The 20,429-nt window shown below is 39.8% G+C and overlaps 2 protein-coding genes across 3 annotated transcripts in view; one reads left to right on the top strand and one right to left on the bottom strand.

Moving 5' to 3' along the window:
- The window catches only part of ero1a (endoplasmic reticulum oxidoreductase 1 alpha), a 16,340-nt gene extending 10,454 nt beyond the window's left edge, over positions 1–5,886 (bottom strand). The window contains exons 1-7 of one of the 2 annotated variants that reach the window (XM_037979708.1): positions 5,624–5,886; positions 4,810–4,929; positions 4,646–4,729; positions 3,962–4,003; positions 3,619–3,695; positions 2,048–2,121; positions 1,434–1,554 (exon numbers count right to left, since the gene is read on the bottom strand). In XM_037979708.1, the coding sequence (XP_037835636.1) occupies positions 1,434–1,554; positions 2,048–2,121; positions 3,619–3,695; positions 3,962–4,003; positions 4,646–4,729; positions 4,810–4,929; positions 5,624–5,692 (587 nt within the window). In that variant the 5' untranslated portion in view covers positions 5,693–5,886. The remainder of the gene's footprint in view (positions 1–1,433; positions 1,555–2,047; positions 2,122–3,618; positions 3,696–3,961; positions 4,004–4,645; positions 4,730–4,809; positions 4,930–5,623) is intronic. The other variant, XM_017426716.3, reaches the window with a different exon arrangement.
- A 7,191-nt stretch (positions 5,887–13,077) lies between these two features.
- LOC108242137 (sodium/potassium/calcium exchanger 1) overlaps positions 13,078–20,429 on the top strand; it is a 28,305-nt gene continuing 20,953 nt past the window's right edge. Inside the window, exons 1-3 of the mRNA XM_017426783.3 lie at positions 13,078–13,368; positions 13,851–14,926; positions 20,017–20,163. Of these exons, the coding sequence (XP_017282272.1) occupies positions 13,979–14,926; positions 20,017–20,163 (1,095 nt within the window). The 5' untranslated portion in view covers positions 13,078–13,368; positions 13,851–13,978. The remainder of the gene's footprint in view (positions 13,369–13,850; positions 14,927–20,016; positions 20,164–20,429) is intronic.

Genomic DNA, 20,429 nt, shown 5'->3' with positions numbered 1-20,429 from the left:
GTAAAAATAAAAGTGAGAAAATCTCCCAGTCCTTAGGTTTGGAGTAATCCAGTAATGATGTCGATAATGTAAATATAATTATAAAAACTGTGACTTTAAAAATAATTCACAGGCAAAGTTATCAGTTATCAGTAAGGACGAGAGCGAGCAGGACAAGCTGTTCCTCCTTCAGCTGCCAGGCAGAATCCAGATTAATACTTCAGCCTCACCAGGACTTTTTTTTCCCCTTTACTGACTAAAACTTGTTCAAACATTTCCATTTTATATTTTGATCTTAAACGAACCTCACTAGCTTAGCACTGCCACAAGAAATGCACATTCTGAGATCTCTGAACTCAATTATTAAACGTTTATTTGCAAGCAACTGGAAAAACGTTACAACCACAATCCTGAAACATGTGAGGCAAAATGTTCAACCAGTGATTCCCAACCCTAATCCTCGAGAAAACTATCCTGCATGTCTTAGTTGGTTCTCTGCTTTGACACCAGATATGATTAACAGGCTTCTGCAATGTGGCTGAAAAACAAGCCCAAATCATCAACCCTCCACCACCGTGCTTGACAGGTGATGTGAGGTGCTTGTGCTGAGATGCCGCTGTGCATTATGGGTAAAAATCTCTACTTTGGTCTCATCTGTCCAAAGGACATTGTTCCAGAGATCTTGTGGTTCCTTTGGATGAAATATAAAGCAAAGTCATGCTTACAGGTTCACTGTCTTTCTCCTGCAACTCTTCCAACCAACCTATTCCTGTTCAGTCTTTTTCTAAAAGTCTTGTCTTGAACTTTAACCTTTAAACTGTTCTCTGAGGCCTGTAGAGATGGAGCTCTTGGGTATTTGACATTTCTCTGACCTCTGCATGGTCTGACCTTGGGGTGAACTTGCTGGGACGTCCACTTTAGGTAGGATCGATATTTATCTTAAATGTTTTCCACTTGGGAATATTCTTTCTCACTCTACAATATTGAAGTCCGAACAGCTTGGAAATGACCTTTAACCCTTCCAGCTTATTATAAAGGCCTTTGCATACTCCATGAGAGGTCACAAAGTCGGCTCTCATTCGTGTGGACGCGTGACGAAAATTGCATCATTTTTGTTCGCATCGCGTTCATGGTCTTGCAACCACGTGACCGCGAACCAAATTCTTGACTTCCTGTGGAGTATGCCGGAGCCTTAATCAATGCTGATGTTTGTCCTTCATGGCATTTTGATAATAAGCACCTACTACTAACGGATTAGTAAAGATGTGCATACTGTTTTAACGCATTTTCTAAAACTGACATGGTACTCACCCCGGGTTTTGTTTACCTCATTCTAAGACCAGATGACTTTTAAAATGACCCCCAAATATAAAACCTTGTCGTTAAAAGCGAGTACCACCTCCTCGCCATGACTGCCCCTCAGTTTACATGTATAATCATGTGTTTGGGTTTACTTGAAGCAGTTCTCCTCGTAGATGCTGTTCCAGATCTGCCACGCCTCGGGTCCTTTGTAGCCCGTGTAGCGCTCAGGGTTCAGCAGCAGGTCCACATACTGGGAGTCTGGTGACTGCTCGTCTGGAAAACAGCAACACTTTAAGTCACAGTGATGTCTTCAGTTTCTGAGACATGATCTGAAGGAGAGCAGAGAGAACTGAAAGCCTTAACACTAAAAAGATCTGATCTTAATTAATTTTATCACCTGCATTCATCCGATTTGTCCATGTTTTTCACTCTATAACAGGACTTTCACAGCAAAACAGCTGTATTTTATTGTTATATCCTTCATAAATGACCACTTTTATTTCCAAAAACATGAACTTTATAATAATTTTCTTCTAATATTCCAATATATATAACCATTTAAAGTGAATATACAGCTTATTTGAATTATGTTGCTTTAAATTTTTCAAAAATTGCAGTTGTTTCCTGAATTATGAAGCATTTTTTAATAACGTCTTAGGTTTGTGTAAACACACAGGCACATTTCTCTAACCTCAGCTTTCTATAAACGGTAAGTAACGTGGTAATTTGTTTGTTTAATCATTTTGACTGATGAACTGAACGGTACCATCAACAACGCAGAACCGCTCGGCCTCGTCGTCGTGTTTGCTCCAGCTCAGCAGAGCCTCTCGAGTTTCGTCACTGAAAAACAAACCAAAAGATTCGGTTTCACTCGACGTCTCTGAACATGTACAAGTCACGGGCGACATGGGAAAGTAAAACTTTCAGTACGGTCACTGCGTCAAACCAAGAATCTGTACCGTCTGTTAGAGATGCAGATTTAAAAATAAAAATAAATCAAGTATTGATCTGCACACAACTTCTATTAAATTAAAAAAGGAGGATCAAATACACAGTTTAGACCATAAATAATAAAGTTGAAATTAATAAAAAAAATTCTTTCTAATGCATTTTTTGGTTAAAAAAAAAAACCAAACAAATGAAAAGTGACTGATGACATTAAGAAGCTCTCATTTCTTGATAACTCCTTTAAAAAAAAACAACAACTTGCATTAGTTTGCATTTTTGTTTTTAATCTAATCTGCCCTTTAAATAGATTTACTATTTAAAGAACCTAAAGTTTCTGCCTCACTGAAGCTTGACCGTTTCCTCCTCAGCTGTGAAACGTTTTGAATAAATGCACTAGAAGCACTCAGAGCGCAAACCTCCACCAAGGCCACAGCGTGATTTAAAAAAAAAAACAGTGCGATCCGGATCAGAACCAAACTTTAATCCACTGTTTTTTGTGACATTCCCTGATAATTTGCTCTAAATCTGTTTTTTAGATTTACCTGATCTTTGCTAACAGACAGACAAAGAAACCAACTGGAACCAACCAGAAACAGAAGCTCCTTGGTGGAGGAAACAAAAGGTCACATGTCAGAGCAGAGAGAAGTTTTTAACTAAAGGGTTACCTGTGACCTTGACCTTTGACCCCATCACCTTGAAATCAACAGTGATCACCTTCAACCCCTGAGGTGTCCAGCTGTAGTTTCACATTCCTGTTATACAGCTGCAGAGTTAGAACACGGGCTGATCTGTGACCTTGACCTTTGACCGGATCACTACCAAAATTGAATCCCTTCGTCCTTGTATCATGTTTCAGGTTTCCTGAAAGTTTAATGAACATCTGTTCTTAACTTTTTGAGTAATCTTGTACACGGACAGACAAACACTAACCGAGAAAATAACCTCCTTGGCGGACGTAATAAGAAGTAAATTTAATGTATAAGACAGCACGTTCATCTGGTGAATTGACACACAGTTAGGGACTCCTTCACAGATGGACAAATCAAAAACCAAAAATCTCTGCAATCAAGAAAATAAGAGCTTTCAAGGTTTGGTAACATGATTTTTTTTGTTATAGATCAAATAAAAACAAAGTTTAGTTATCTGCATTTCTTTATGACAAGAGCCAACTAACTAAATATGGCAAACTGACCTTTGAACTTTGTAGTACGATGGTAAGTCAAAGCAGCTTTACAACTGAAATGTATGAATTAAAACTTGTAGCATTTTGTTGATTTTCCACCAAACTACAGCGACTGAAGGAGAACAAAAGCCTTATTTATCATGCCCAGGCATCAGCTAAACAACTTTTTTATCATTTCTAAATGTTTTTAATCAGTTAAGGCTCACCTTAAAGAGACATCGACGGCTCCGAGATGCTTCGACTGCTCGCATTCATCCAAGTGCTCATTTGCCTCAGCTGAATACTGATCGCAGAGGTAAGAAAAAAAAATGAAATAATGTGTAAAAGTAGGTATAGGTGCATGTCTTTATCGTTCCATGACAGAGCAAATGTTTAATTTCAATAAAATTATTAAACTCTCGGAGTTTTAATGTTCCTGAATCTGTTTAGAAACATTAAAACATCTGCTGGTGTTCCCACGATAATTCTTCTTTTTAAAGCTGGACTCGGCACAAAGAAAGGACACGCTCTGAGCCTTTTGGACCTCAGCGGGGATCTGACTCCACTCACCTTGTTGTGGGAGGAGGATCGGATTCCCTCAGGCACCTCGTTCTGTGTGGAGAAACAGTTTTAAGGTCAATTTTTCCCCACCTGATACAAACAGATGTATCTGGATGACAGATGACGGATTTCTGAGACTGTGACTTGACTGATGATCAAACTGTGACTGAAAATCCTTCAGAGTGATGGGATCGTTTCACCCAAATTAGACAGAGGTTAAAATCAGAAGACACTTTAAGGTTTAAAGGAGTTTATTTAAAACAGTTATTGTGCTGTATTTTGTTTCAAAGGAGCCCAACTTCAGTGTAATCTTTAAAATGGTCTTGATTAGCAGATCTCCCAAAGTCTTTCTTTGAACTTGGGCTGCTTTTTCACTTATTTTCAGTTTGGTACCTACTCATTTTAGGAGAAACATTTTGTTTTTTTTAAGCCACCTTTGAATTATTCAGGGATACAAAGGATCCTAAACTCAAGTGATGAATTTGAGTTTAACAAAGACACAATTTCTTCAGCTGAATGTAAGAAAAATACAGACGACAGTAGTGTTTTCAGCTAATTTCTGTTTGTAGTGCTAGAATTTATATCTTCTGTCTGTCAAACTGTGCTTTCTTTGGTATTTTTCATAGATTTGACTTAAAATAAATGATGCATTTTGGTGACATGTAAGTAAAAGGGACTTAAGTCCCAACTCACAGGTGAGCAGGGCTTCACAGCGCAGTCCTTCAGACCGCAGTGACTGTTGGCCGTCCAGAACGGACACGGCTTATTCAGGTTTACCTGCAACACAAGTCAAAACTGAGCCCGAGCGACGACAGGTGGTTTCAGCAGAGCGTGCGTGATCCAGCAGGCTGCAATACCTTGTAAAACCTGAAGTAGTCCGACTCCAGGAGAGTTTGAAGTTTAGGGAAAAGCTGGTCATTGTTGAAGCCGTCTAGGGTCTCCACGTCACAGGCACAGTCGTCCAGGTCACCGGTGACCTTAGAGAGACAGAAATCAACTTTGAGTGGCAGGGGAACAGGTTCAACCCTGATACTGTCACTCGTTAGACATTTCTCTCTTTTTATTTCATTTACAAGCTTAAAGACAAGGTTTTAAAAAAAAGGGATTCATTGTAATAAATCAATAATTCTACTTTTTACTCACATTTTTCTACCTGTCATTCCGAGAATATTGAGAAATATAAAAGCAGACACCGGCCGTACCTGTGATTATTCATTTTAAGGCATTTCCTTCAGCTCACTAGTTACGGGTTCTGTGATCTTGAGATAATCAAGTTAGTTTTATCTTAAGAAAACAAGCTTTGTTTCCTCGAGAGAAAGAGATGCTGACGGTACAGAGGAGTGGTTCTTGTGTTACGCCTGGTTTCATCATCTAGTCTCCCTGCCATGACTCCTGGGGATGATTTATGACAGTGATGCATGCTCCTAAATATTGAAATGCATCATTATCTCGAGATAAAGTCATAAAAACAACATTTAAGCAGGTCCTCTCTCAGCTTCCGTAGACTGTGCTATTAGTCCAAACGGTCTGAAGATGGATTTGAAACCAAAACGTCCGGACTGTCCCCCACATCTCTTCAAACCAAGCGTTTATCACGTCTATGTTTTATGTGTCATGTTTTGGTAGCAAAGCGAATGAATAAAAGGTGGAGGGTTAGGGTGAGAAACTCACCTGACAGAAACACCTGCAGTGAGAAGATCCGAACAGCTGGAACAGGAGCAGGAGGACCACCAGCTTCATGACGACCTGTCTTTCCACGACTTTTCTGGTTTTTAGTAATGGAAACTAAAGACTGTCTGTCCGCGAGTTTCTTTCAGAGAGGAAGGCTTCAGTTTGTCACTGCGAGGAAGCTGAGAAGAGGCGGTGATCTGCCGTGAGCTGTCGCTTCCTGGTTTCCTCATTTCCAATCCGCTACGTGACAACCGACACGCCGGCGTGACGTCAGACGTCACGCTCCCTGACGCGCGTCTGACCAATCAACATAAAATGAATGGGTAACAGTGTCTCCGCCTTTTTACGTTGCTTTGAATCGAAGCCTGCTTTATTCGGTTTATGGGTTTGTGCTCTGATGAAAGCTTTATCCTTTTTTCAGACAGTTATAGGGCTTTTGACACCATGAAACAAAAAATCATATTTCACGCCTTAGAAAAGTTTGGTTTGGTTCTTATTTTGGCAGTACTATCCAAACAATGTACAGAAACGGAAGATTGCATGCTGTCACTTCTCCTCGTTTCCTCCTTAAATAAGGGGTCAGGCAAGGATGCCCCATATCGCGTTACCTTTTCCTGCTTTGCACTCAATTACTCACTGATTCCATAAACCTGAGCTCACTAACAGGGGTGCAACTACATACTTTCTGAGGTGTAAGCGACCTGTGTGGGAGGGGGGAGCGACAGGAGGTGAGGTGAAGGAGCGGAGGGGCGCCTAATCAGTGCCGTTCCTCTGTTATTGGTCATTTCATACATGCACAAACTGCTGTTAAAATGAAAATGCTGAGTAGAAAAAAAAATTCCCCACATCATTTTGGCGCCCTCTCTAGAGCAGCGCCCCCTGCGTTGCATACAGTGCATACCCACTTTTTGCGCCACTGCTCACTAATCTCAATAACAGGTAATGAAATTATCATCAGCCAACTGGCTGATTGACAAGATGTTAATTAACTTTATTTGGAAGAACCAAAAACACTATATTAAGAAATCAGTAATCGTGAATTCTTATGATAAGGGTGGCCTTAACTTCTTGGACTTTCACACCTTAAATAATACATTTAAAATAAATTGGCTAAAACAATTCTTCAAGAACCCATCTTTAAGTTGGAACTTCATACCAAACTTTATTTTCTCTAAATTAGGTGGCCTTAACCTCCTTTTATTTTGCAATTACAATTATGAAAAAATCCCTTCAAAATTATCCAGTTTTCATAAATAGATTCTTCTTTCTTGGTCATTAATTTACAAGCATAATTTCACTCCACACAGATATTACATTTGGAACAATGAAAACATCTTACATAAAAACAAATCCTTATTTTACCCTAATTGGTTTACTCACAACATAGTTTTAGTTTATCAGTTACTCAACCCTGATGGATCATTATTGACATATCAAGATTTTGTCACAAAATACGGTATTATGATTCCCACTAACGAATTCAATATTGTAATAAATGCAAGTCTCTCTGGACTAGTTATTTTACTTTTTTTTTTTTCCTGCTCCTGGTGGAAGGCGGACGTGTTTCTTTTCTCTCTGTCTCTCTGTCTCCTGAACTGCTTAGATCTAGTCATGCTTAGATCTGTTTAGTTTAGCTACTATTTCTGACTGTCTTAGCTCATGCTTAGATATGTCTGGTTTTACTTCGGCTGTATAGCGGGCCTGGGGTACTTTTAGATAGTTCGGTTTTAGTTTTAGCTTAGTTTAGTTCTGTACATTTAGTCATGCTTAGATCTGTTGGTTTAGCTTAGCTTATTTAGACAATTAGTTATCATTTTATCTTGTACCTGTCTGTAACTTTGTCTGTAATTTTGTTCTTGTGTTGTAAAGCACTTTAAGTCACCTTGTGCTGAAAAGTGCTATATAAATAAATGTACCTACCTACCTACCTACCTACCTACCTAATAGTACAGCAGGACAGATTCCATCACTTTTACCTTTTGACCTGACCAAACTTGAAATGGGTCAAATCTGTTCTCCTCATCTTGAAATAACAGCCGTCGTATACGCTCTTTATTTCAGAACGATGTTGTGTCAACTCCATATGTGATTTCTTACTGGAACACCTTTATCAATAACCTTAACTGGAAAAGGATTTGGACTTTACCAACTAAATATTAAATAACGAATAAAGTAAAATAAGTATTGTTTAAAATTATTCCCAGATTCTACCCATCCGAAGCCTTTCCACAGCATTTTAACAAGAATATAGATATTATTTGTTCTTTCTGTGAGGAAAACCCAGAAGATGTGTTTCATTAATTTTCGTCTTGCCCCTTTTCTACTCAATTCTGGAAAAGTATTTGTATTCTGATTTCTACTTTTATTGAACCAGATTTTTCTCTTTGCTTTGAACATGTGTTGTTTGGCTTCATTTATTACCCAATAACTAAAAAAACAAAAAAACCATTTTATATTATTTTAAAAATGAGGTCAAACAATATATCAAGACTATTAGAAATTCCACCAATACTAAAGCTGTTAAAACTTACACCTTATGTGCTCTTGAAGTGTCTTCAAAAGGTGGACGTTTCTTCTGGGCCTTCTGGGCCTTGTTGATCATGGAAATGACTTGACAGACAGAAGTTATTTTGAACAGTGAGACTTTATTCAAAACAACAGTCTGTGCCAAACAGGACTTCTGGCCAATCTTGTGAAGATCCCCCGTTTCTCAGGGGCTGCTTGTTTTTATAATTATGTTACCACACCCCGAACAGTAAAATGACACCCGCATACCACTGGGACGGACCTGAACAATACACTCAATTCCATTTATGGGGATAAACTAGGGTCTTCAGACAAGCAACAGCTAACTGTCCACGTCTGCACGTTTTCAACAACGTGAGCGTAAGAGCTCACGGTTCACTTCCTAAAAAGGCATTTGTGGCTGAAGACAGTGTCTCTCAAAATGGGAGCTCAGGCCTGAACACAGATGCAGACCAGTTACCTCACTCTCTTTAATGTATTTGTGTAATGTGTTATCAGAGACAGGCAACGATGGGGACATCCCACAAGATGAGATTCTGCAACTGGTGGCAATCCCATATCTCCACATTCTGGGACCGAACCCTACCCTCCAAGATGGTAACGCTTGCCCCCACAGAGGGAGGTTTATCAGAAACTATCCCCAGAATTTGTGAGTGTGTAAGATGGAATGGCCTGTTAGCAGTCCTGACCCTAAACACATTGAATGCCTGTGGAATCAGCTTGGGCATGCTGTTTGTTCCACAGTGACCAACACAACAAACGCTGGTTGAAGAATGGGACAACATCCCACAGCAGTGTGTGGCCAAGCCAGTAAGCTGGAGGTGCCAGGCTGTTGTGGGTGTGTATGGTTTTTGCACACGCTACTGAGGCCCCTGTTTGTTAAATTGCCAATATGTCTTGATTGTTAAGACTTCAATTATCCAATCCAATAAACAAGACCAAAGAAGAGTGGAAAAAGAATCCTCAGCGGTTGCAGTGCTGTTTGGCACTGGTAAAGACGGTATGGCAGGTTTTTAATGGGCTCAACCCACAAATGCATTTTCCTAACAAATATGGCAGCATTTAAGGGGAAATAAACAGGCTTTCTAATGGTACAATGCTTTTTTGCTTAGAAATATCATTACAACAAAGAAATAATCAACGAAATATAATTTTCTTACCCTTTGTCCTAAGTGTAGTTAGGGTTGGCTTGGGTTTCCTGAACTAACCTTTAGTTATGCTGCTACAGGCTTAGACTGCTGGAGGACAAACTGACCACATTTCCTCACTCTGCTGCTGTCTTTACTCTCTCTACTCATATTTATACATGCAATTGTTGCTGCCAATAAGAAGGTTGTTTTATATTTGAATTCCCACATAAACTACACCTGGTCCAGTAGTTATTTGTCTGTGTCACTTTTCTCTCCTCTCAAACCCCAGCCGGTCTAAGCAGATAGCTGCTCATGCCGAGGCTGGTTCTGGTTCTGCTGGAGGTTTCTTCCTGTTAAAAGGGAGTTTTTCCTTTCCACTGTTGCCAACATGCTGCTCAGGATGGGAGACTGCAACAAAGTGAAGATTCAACTCAATCTGCTGGTTTTCTTAAATAGACAATATTCAACTAACTGACATTCTGTAATATACCAGTTTTGACAATTACAATTAAATTGATGGATTAGATTTATAATTTGAACTTTTAAAATCTATTTATAATACTTTGAATGATTTTTTTGTTGTAAATTAGCACTTTTAAAATAAACTAAGTTGAACTGAACCAATGGATAAACTTAACATTTATGAACAACTGAATGAATGTTAAGATGATACAAACTTAAGACAAAGTAAAAAATAAAATCCAATATAAATAAAATTTATATTTCTCTTTATAAAATTTTTATGATCCTTATTATACCTGATTTATTTTCACTGTATTTTGTGGGAAAAATATGTAATTAAACCCATGTGTGCAGTCAGTGCCTAACCTTTCATATTTCAGCAAAACAATGTTAAACTGCATCTGCGTTCATCACAACAACATGGCTTTGTAGAAAAAGAGTCCTGAGCTGTCTCAAGTAGTACAGTCTACCCATCCCCTTCTATACAGCTGTGGTGGGCAGTACTTTACCAGTCTGTTATTGATGAGGTACTTATAGTACTTATACTACATTCTCTCCCAGAATCCTCAGCGGTTGCGAAGCAGTCTTCTTCTTCCTGAAGTCAGTCACCATCTCTCCGGCCTTAGAGATGTTCAGCTGCAGGTGATTCTGTCCACTCCACAAAGTTCTCCACCAATGTCCTGTACTCCCCCCTCCTGTCCTGTTCACTCACACACCCAACAGCAGCTGAATCATCAGAACATTTCTGCAGGTAGCATGACTCAGAGCTGTACTGATGGTGTATAAGATGAACAGGAACAGAGACAGAGCTCCATCACCTGCGATGCTCCTGTGTTACTAACCTCCACATCCGACAGGACATCGACCTCATGGACAAACTGTGACCTGCCTGTCAGCAATCCAGTGGACAATGGAGGTGTTGACATCCATCTTCTTCAGCTTCAACGTGGAATCAGAATTACTGGATTATCAGATTCTTCACCATGATTATCTTTATAGACTATGAGAAGTCTGTTACTGTCCTCTAGTGGCTGATGATGATCAGTGAAATGTACAAATTTACAAAGCCAGAAAACTGATGGACAGACTTGAAAAAGGGTTAAACGAACAACGGGGAAAGGGTGTTTATGTAACTACAAAATATATTGTTTCTCCTAAACTCTTTTCATTGTGAATTGCTTCACAATTTTACCTCAGTTTTGTAAGGTTCTCTTTGCAAATAAGAAATTATTGGAAGGCTAGACTAAAGCAAGATAATTTAAGATGTTGGCCTGCTGACATTTGGCATATTTAATAAAGGTTTGGAAATTTTTTTTATTTACATTTAAGAAAACAGACCTGTGCATTTATTTTTAAATTTGGTTACATTTAAAAACTCCAACCAAAAGAAAATTGACAAAGACTTAACATTGTGCAGAGATTTTTTTATATTTTGTGGTCCTTGTTTAATAAACCTACGGAGACTTAAGTCCATAAAAAAAGCAGGAAGAGACAACTTAGTTGCCTTCATCAGTTCTGTATTGTTTAGGCAGCAATAAAATGCAGTAAGAGTTACCTGCCATCCAAGGATCAGTCAGTCTGTATTGTTTCAGATCAAAGTGAGGTGCTGAGCAGGACTGAAGGAGTAGCACCACCATCAATATGTCAAATTTAATTAATCAACTCGTCCTCTTGTGCAGTGTTATCTATATTCTATTCTATTCAATATTATATAAAAAGGAACATAAACGATGGACCAAAAGCATGCATGTTAGGTTAATTGGTAGCTCTTAAAAAATAATGTCCCAAGGTGTGAGTCTGAAATGTTGTTTGTCTCTATGTGTCCCTGTGATGGACTTGCGACCTGTCCAGGGTGTCCCCCGCCTCTCACACAGTGACTGCTGGAGACAGGCACCAGCTCCCCAGGACCCGGAATGGAGAAGCAGGTAAAAGAAAATGGATGGATGGAAAATAAACAGACAAGGGGGCCACCGGGGAGCAAGGGGGCCAACTTACCCCACCCCAAGCAGAGCACAGACATATATACATATTTATGTCTATAGAGGAGACAATCTTAGGCCTCGTCCACAACGTTTCTGTTTCCAAAACATTGTTTTATTTACTGTTGGGTTTATTGTTTTGTTTTTTAACTCAGCTGCTTTAAAGCTGTTGGTTCATAGTTTGGGTTTGTTCGACCAAATATTGTGCCAAAATTCTTGACCCAGTGGTTGGATTACTCAGAGTCCGCCATTTTAGGCCTGAAGTTCACCGAATTGGACCTGACTGCATCTTTGCTTTTAGATGTAATAAGTAAAAGTAAGACGGGAAAAACACCTTGTAGGAATTTGTTTAACTTGGCTGGTGTTGGTAATAACTTTAGTTTGCACAAGACAGTGAGTTTGGGTTCCTAAAATAACATTAGTTGGTGCTAGCTAGATGACGCTAGCTGTTAGCACCAGCTAGCTAGCACCAATCGAAGTTGTAGTTATTTAATAAACCAGACTTTTTAAAACTCAACTTTTAGCTGCCTAATTGTACAAATTGGACCTTTTACACCCGATGTTTGGGTATAAAACCTAACTCATTATTCATCCATCCATCCATCCGACCTGCAACCTGTGGCTCCAGAGTCACATGAAGTAGCCCCTCTGAATTGTTGTGGCTAAACATAACATGAACTTTAATTTTTAAATGACAACAGGAATAAGTAGTTGTAACAGTTTAGCCATCTGAATTGTTTGCAATATGTGTGTGAAATTTCTGTAGCAGAATGATACTAATAATACAAATACAGTAAGTTGAATTTCTTGTGGGAACTTAGTTTTTTTTAAGCAGAAATTTGTATCAATTTAATAACCTAGGCCTTTTATTTGAGGTCATTTAGGTCTTAAAAAAACAGTATACTGGTCTGTTCTGTTCTGATGTTCACTCTTTTTAGGACATTAGGGTGCCATTTAATGTTTTATTTATTTCTAAGTGAGCTACTTATTTTACTCATTTTCCACAAATATGAGAAAAACTAAAATAGGTTCACATGGTTTTAATTAAAAAGTGTTGTTTTTTGTGTAAAGACGTTTTGGGTTTTTTTTCTTAAAATTTTGTGGCTCAATCCTACTTTGTAGGAGAGGTTTTAAAACTGTCTCAGACCCCTGAACACATTGAAGCCTTTATTATTCATTCGTAGCCCACGTTCATTAAAAAACTACCGAGAATACTGAAATAATATTGTTGTTAACATCTGACTGACATATCTGGATACATGTTTATTTCTGGAAGTGGACAGAGATTAGTGTTAAACCCCTCTCCAGATGTTCACAGCGGACCGAACCACTCCCCGACATGCCATCCGAACTCTTTCAGAGCATCATCAGCATCAGCATCAGCATCAGTTCTTCATCTGTCAGACTTCATGTTTGGCCTCAAACCCGCAGCTGCTCGGGTCAGCTGAGAGCAGCGTTATGAGTGAAGGTGAGAGGCGCCTCGCTGCTTCTAATCCTCTTTAGGCATTATGCTGAGCTCCGTCCGAGCCCTGACGCGCGCTGCGTCCTTGTAGCTGCCCGAAAGCCGGAGTCAGCATCTCTGCGTCCGTCGCGCGCAGCTGGAGGCACTGTGCGCGTGCGGTGAGGGGTTGAGCCGCCGGGGGTGCAGGTAAGACCCGCAGCAAACCACACATCCACCAACCTTTCATCCTTATCCGCGTTACTATGAAGCGGTTTTCTCTTCTTCTTCTTCTTTTTGTCTTAAATGCGCTCTAAAAACTCAGTTTAACAGATTCCTTCATTAACTTAGCTGCTGCGCACGGACATGTTGTCGTGCTACCCGGCGCGTGCTCTGAATGTCACGCCAAAACGAGCAAACTGAACAGACATTTCTGAACGCACTCATGGATGTTGTGTTGGGATTTTCTGTCCATTTTAAGATGATTAGCAGCGTTTTAGCGGGCTCATGTTTTGTGAGGAGCCACAGCCTGAGTGATTACGTAGCCATAGCAACAGGTGGCTGTCTGCATCCTTCATCACCCGCACCAAACACTCCCCCCCTCCCCCCCTCCCCCAGCACATCTGTAATTATTCCCACAGAGGGGGCATGGAGAAGTGGCTTGTTTTTATAGCATCATTTCGTGTTTTCAGTTCTAACACAGGTCGAAGCTGCTGGCTGTGAAAGATGAAACACACAGGGGCGTCTTCTCGCCACATAACCCTACAGGAGTGACCGATGCGTCTGACATAACTTCCTGCTCGGAGTCCAGAGGGTGACAATGCAGTCACCTCAGAGGAGGAGACTCAGGCGCAGTCGTGTCCTCTTCTTCATCTCAGGTGTGCTGCTGTGTTTTGTCTACACGCTGACTCTGAGAACCCGGCTGAAGCAGCCTCAAGCCCCCGTCCAGACCGATGAGGGGGGCGGTGGGGATGTTGTGGAGGTCAGCGTTCGGGAGGTGACGGCGTCCAATGAGACAGAGGAGGAGGCTGTAGCACATAAGACCACCAAGCCTCCTCTGGTAATAATCGTCAACAGGACAGATATCGAACAGTGCATCTATGTCAACCCTCAACCTACCAAGCCTCCTCCGACTCCCCCACCTGTGACCACCACAGCTCCTCCCCAGCATCCCCCTCAAAGGAAAGGTGATTACCCAGAAGACCTCTTCTCAGTGGAGCAGCGACGACGAGGCTGGGTGGTCCTGCACGTCGTAGGCATGACCTACATGTTTGTCGCCCTGGCCATTGTTTGCGATGAGTTCTTTGTCCCAGCACTGGAAGTCATCACCGTCAAGCTGGAGATCTCCGACGACGTGGCCGGGGCCACGTTCATGGCAGCTGGAGGCTCTGCCCCGGAGCTCTTCACCTCCCTGATCGGCGTCTTCATCTCCCACAGCAACGTGGGCATCGGCACCATCGTGGGCTCAGCCGTCTTCAACATCCTGTTTGTGATTGGCATGTGCGCCATCTTCTCCCGGGAGATGCTGCACCTGACGTGGTGGCCGCTCTTCAGGGATGTGACGTTCTACATCCTGGATCTCATCATGCTCATTGTCTTCTTCCTGGATAACATGATCCTGTGGTGGGAGAGCATGCTGCTGGTGTTGGGTTACATAAGCTATGTGACCTTCATGAAGTTCAACAGTCAGATTGAGCAGACGGTGAAAACCCAGCTCAACAAGCACATGAGTATCGTCAAAGTGTGGACCACAGAGGAGCCAGAGAAGGTCAGTCAAAACCTCATTTAGACCCACTTCTGGGCCAAAATGCCTGAAGGCAAATGGTCAACATTAAGAGATTATAACAAACCAGTCTTTCACATTGACTCCCAACATTTCTTTAAACAAATTTCCATCACTGATGAATAAATCACAAAATGTGTATTTAAAATGTTTTTTGACCTGGTTTGAATCAACAGTAACCCTTAGATTCAACATTATTCAAATCATCACAGTCACTGACTTGTTAGATTACATTTTCCAAGGCAGTTTTCTGAAATTTGGCTTAAACTGAAACAACAAGGGTGGCAGGTGACTTAATTTAACTCAAGGATGACTGAAAATAAATGAGAACAATGAGTCAGATCAGGGAGGTTGGATCCCACTGTGGCTCATGAGACACAGAGAGAGGGATCTTCAGATTGTCTCAGGAAATTTGATTTAATTAAACAACAGTATTTGGCGTAATTGCTAGAAAAAAGCTAAACAGCTGATTCTGTTTGTATCTTTCAATCAGTAATATTTAGGGTCGCCTTTCTCAGCTGTTATTATTGTGTGAGTCAGATGCTGAAGGATTAATTAAATCATTTCAATAATTGTAAATATTAACTTTTATTGGTCATTTTAAATGGGATTTTTATTTTTTTAACATATGGGATCAAAGTAATTATCTTTAAGTAGTGTTTACTCTTTAAACCCAAGTTAATTGAACATTTAAATTGCTCATTTTATTGACCATATAAGTAATAGATTAATAAGAAAAATCACATTTGCTGCTTCTCTGCATTAGTATCAAAAACAGACCTGTACATTATATCTAAAATGTATTGTTACTGCAAAGCTGCTCCTCATTGTCATGAATGTCATGTAATAATTTCAGGCTTTTACTGATTAATTTGACCCGTTCACAAACTGGGTGCACAACTTTGAAATTATTTAAATTATACATACGCTCACCTAAGTCTTTTAATAAGTGGTGCTGAACCTAGAAAAGGTCAGGGCTACAGAAAATTTACAATAAATTCAAGCTTCTCCACCCGGTTCTTGTTTTTAAAATCGTTGAAGTTGTGTGCCGTGTGTTTATTCCATCCAGGGAAAAACAACTGTTAAATTAAATGATCTAAAGCCCAAAATAATCTGACATTCGTACTCATGACGGATGAACATTAACCTCTGACTACAGCTGTGTAATATCATATCACAAAGAGTCGTTTCTACTGCAATAAGTCATAAATGTGTCCTGTTTCAGTTCATGTACTGCTGGCTTTTAAAACGATTTTACTGAATAATCTCTAAAACGAGGTCCTTAACAGATTTAAAAGTCAGCTTTATAAATAAAAGATGTACGAACTGTCAACTCTGAACATGTTTTTCTTCTGTATTTTACAGCAGAGTCACTCTGTTGGCTTCTGATTTAAACATTTCAGAGCTTATTTGTTGAACAACTTTACAGATTTTAAAACCAGTTGTGTTGCTTGGCCCCAAACTGCTGAACAACAGAAAAAGTGTAAATGTGTAAAAATAACCAGGCAGCTTTTACTGGTAGACGTGATGTTTTTAGATCAAAACACTGAAGATTAGTTTTATTCAAGCCTCAAATTCAAGACAGAAATCCAAAACACCTAAATATTTGAAACTATCTACTGTTTGGATTTCCCTCTGATCCATAACCACAGTACAAGTAAAGCTATTTGTGTAAAAGTCTACTCAAGTAAAAGTAAAAAGTAAGTCATTAAAAATTTACTTTGAGTAAAAGTTACTTAGTTACTTTTTTCCAGCAGGAGGGTGTCTCTCATGCGGTGCAAAAAGGACAGTTTTATTTTTGTTTTTTACATGTCTTAGATAATTAAAAGGCCTCATACTTCATACCTCCATGCCTGCTAGTTAAAACACTTGGAGGATTTATTTAAGCCTGGTTGGATCACCATGGTAACAGAGACTCAGTTTGAGCATGGTTAGATCACCGTGGTAACAGAGACTCAGTTTGAGCCTGGTTAGATCACCGTGGTAACAGAGACTCAGTTTGAGCCTGGTTAGATCACTATGGTAACAGAGACTCAGTTTGAGCCTGGTTAGATCACTATGGTAACAGAGACTCAGTTTGAGCCTGGTTAAATCACCATGGTAACAGAGACTCAGTTTGAGCCTGGTTAGATCACCGTGGTAACAGAGACTCAGTTTGAGCCTGGTTAGATCACCGTGGTAACAGAGACTCAGTTTGAGCCTGGTTAGATCCCTATGGTAACAGAGACTCAGTTTGAGCCTGGTTAGATCACCGTGGTAACAGAACCTGAACTCCAGAGCAGATGATGACTTCAGGTTCATCTTAAACTGTCAGTGAGACAGTTCACTGTTCACTAATGAGATCCCAAATACAAACATCAGACTGAAGCAGCATTGCTTGTCATTAGTTATACTCTCTGCTGTAAGATAATAAACAAACAATTTGTCAAATAACACAAAACTAAAAAAGCCACAGTGCTCCACATTTAGACTCTGAGCTAATTTACCCACAACACAATATTATAATGGGACACGGGATCCTATATGATATTATAATTTTGTCATTTAATCTGTAAAGTGTAATTTATGGATCTAAATTGAGGTCAAATTAAATCTGACAAGACCTTATATTTTAAATTAACTCACATAATTTCAGCAAAAATGTGCTTGAAAACTTGAATTCACTCACATTTTACTCCACAAGAAATTGAAGTTAGACTACAGTTAGACTGCATTGTAGAAAATATTATTATCAGAACCATAATTTAAACTGATCATACAGCTTCTTCAAAATATCTGAACTATCTCTTTAACATTCAGACAGCTGCTGACTGGATGTGACTGTGAATAAAATATTACTATTCAAACTTTAATGGCTGGTATTTTAATGGGACATCGTTTCCGGGGATAAATAAAAACATTAAATTCAATGAAGTGCGTAATCTACAACAGGTAAGATATTAATTGTTCACAACCTTTCCGTAGAACCCCAACTTAAATTATTTAAACTATTTCTTTCAATCTCTTTTCAGGCAGGTTGTTGCAAAAGCCAACTGTTCAGTTGATTCAAACCAAGTATTTAAAACCTTTTTAAGAAGAACCGATGCACTTGAATATTAAAGCCTCAGCATGGGACTGGTTGTGGTGTTTGCATGCTTCCTGTTGTTGATAACGATGAGAATATAACGAGAATTAACGAAAACGTGTTGATTTAAAACGTCTCTGTTCCAGCAGCAGAACAAAGGTACATGCAGTCAGCGCAGATGTCTCCGCAGAGCAGTTGTTGTCAGGCAGACGTCTGTTTATTCGAGTACGTCTTTCAATCCTTTCATCTCGTCTGGGTTGGGACTGCTGCCCACTCGGACACACTGAAAGAGCTGCAGTGAATTTGTGGGTCTGAGCGGGTGACGAGCCTCCGATTGTGCAAAATCCTTTGATGGCGCCAAACTGAAAGGACTCCAGGTGTTGGAGACAGCGTGCCTCGGAAAATGTCACTCTGCTTTTGTTACGAGCCCTGACATACCAGTATACAGACTCGTGATTTAATTAAAAATGATCCAAAACAACTCCAGACAAAGAAATCAAAGGCTTTATTTCCTGCAGAACACAGACAGTGAAATCTGTAATAAACATGCAGAACCATGTTTCTGATTCAAGTAGCAGAAGCGCGTTCTCCAATTCATGAGACACTCGTCTGAGGGAAATTAATTATATCTTTAGCAACTTCAAAACTGCATTCGTATAAACTACAACCGTCTACTACTTCATCCATATAAACCTTTTCATGTGAAGGTTGTGTTTACCAAAGAAAATAAAGTTCATTCTGGCGTTTATATGTTAAATCTGCACAAATACGTGTTGTAGAAGAAATAATACCCGCTGATAAGACACTGATAGACTCTCTGAGACGTCCTGATTAGACGTAACGGAAATGTCCCATTTTCTGCCAATCTGTTCACAGTTCAACCCTGCTTTCTAAATGATACAGCCTTCCAGTCATAACAAGATTCATGGTGTTGTGCTGAGTTACTGATAAGCTTTGTTCACTTTCTGACAGATTCAGTTCTGTCTCATTCATGGGATCTTCTGCTTGACTTTTAATTATTTTTTTTGTAACAAATCGTTAAAAATCAACAAGTTGGGTCTTCCTCTTTCCCTTATCGTTTTGCCATGACAATAGGCAGCACACAGACTCAGCTAAAATAATGTTTTAATAAGAACAAAGTGAGTAACAAGGCAAGTTTATTACATATTAGATCTTTGCGTTTATATAAACTATAACTCCTGATGTATCACGGATGTATTTCGTTGTCCGTCTATATATAGAAAGTTTGGCGCAATTAAGCGTCATGTTGCTTCATTTGATATTTTTATCAGAACCACACTGACATTTAGTGTATTTATTTTATGTCCTTTTGAGAAATTATTGTTTTTACACTTTTGATTTGCTCCACATAAAGAGCTGATCTGAGCTGATCTGAGTTTCAGTCCGGAGCAGGGTGCAAATTATAAGGTTATAAATGTTCTCTACATGAACACAATCCCATCTAATACAGACCTGTGCTTCTAGCCAAAGTCTAATTCCAGTATTTTCTCAGATTTAACAAGATGTCTGCCATCCCCATTATAGATTTAAATTACAACAAATTACATTTAGTCTACTGGTTCACATAAAACACAATTATCTCTGGAATTAAATGTTCCAAAAGTTTTCTAGAGCAAAACAGTCAACAAAACAGGGCTTTAGATTAAAGCTCCACAATGTTCCAAACATCATCGTCAACACGAGAAAGAGGGAGATTTGAGTTTAATACAACATCTATATTAACTCTGCTCCGCAGTCATTAAAGTACGAGAACATAATATAATTTGTTAACTTAAAGTTGATCATTTTGTCAACTTAATTCAACATTCTGTTCTGCTTGGTTGCAGCTTTAGACAGCTGTATGAGACAGGAGGTTTAACTTCTGGTAATTGACAGTGAGGGGAGGTTCATGTAACAGCAGTGTTACGAGTTGGTACGGTCCACTTTAAACAAGTCAGTGTACATGTAAACATTTAATTTATATGCATTAAAGTTGTTTCTGACTCTACAGGAGAGTGAGGCCCCACCTCCTCCTGCTGCTCCTGCTGCTCCCCAAAAAACTGAGAAGAGACCTAAAGCTAAGGCTGCAGCGCCCCCTGGCAGCCCTCCACACAGCAGCCTGCAACCAGATAAACAGGAGGACAAGGCACGGCTCCGGGTATCAAGAACGCAGCACATCCACAGCACATCCTAAACTCTGTGCTCATTTTATGCCGAAAGGTTTCTTACATTTTTGTGTTAATGTCATGTCAACATCTTAGAATCTTACTTTTACTTTTCATTCAAGTTTACTCCCAGCAGGTCTTTTTGTGAACACATGTCCCTGTCTGTGTGCATCCATCCATCCACCCATCCATCCATCCATCCATCCATCCACCCACCCATCCATCCATCCATCCACCCACCCATCCATCCATCCATCCA

Source organism: Kryptolebias marmoratus, linkage group LG15 (assembly GCF_001649575.2).
Source record: "Kryptolebias marmoratus isolate JLee-2015 linkage group LG15, ASM164957v2, whole genome shotgun sequence".
NCBI lineage: Eukaryota > Metazoa > Chordata > Actinopteri > Cyprinodontiformes > Rivulidae > Kryptolebias > Kryptolebias marmoratus.
The sequence above is the reverse complement of the archived record's forward strand: the minus strand, read 5'-3'. Positions and strand labels throughout refer to the sequence as shown.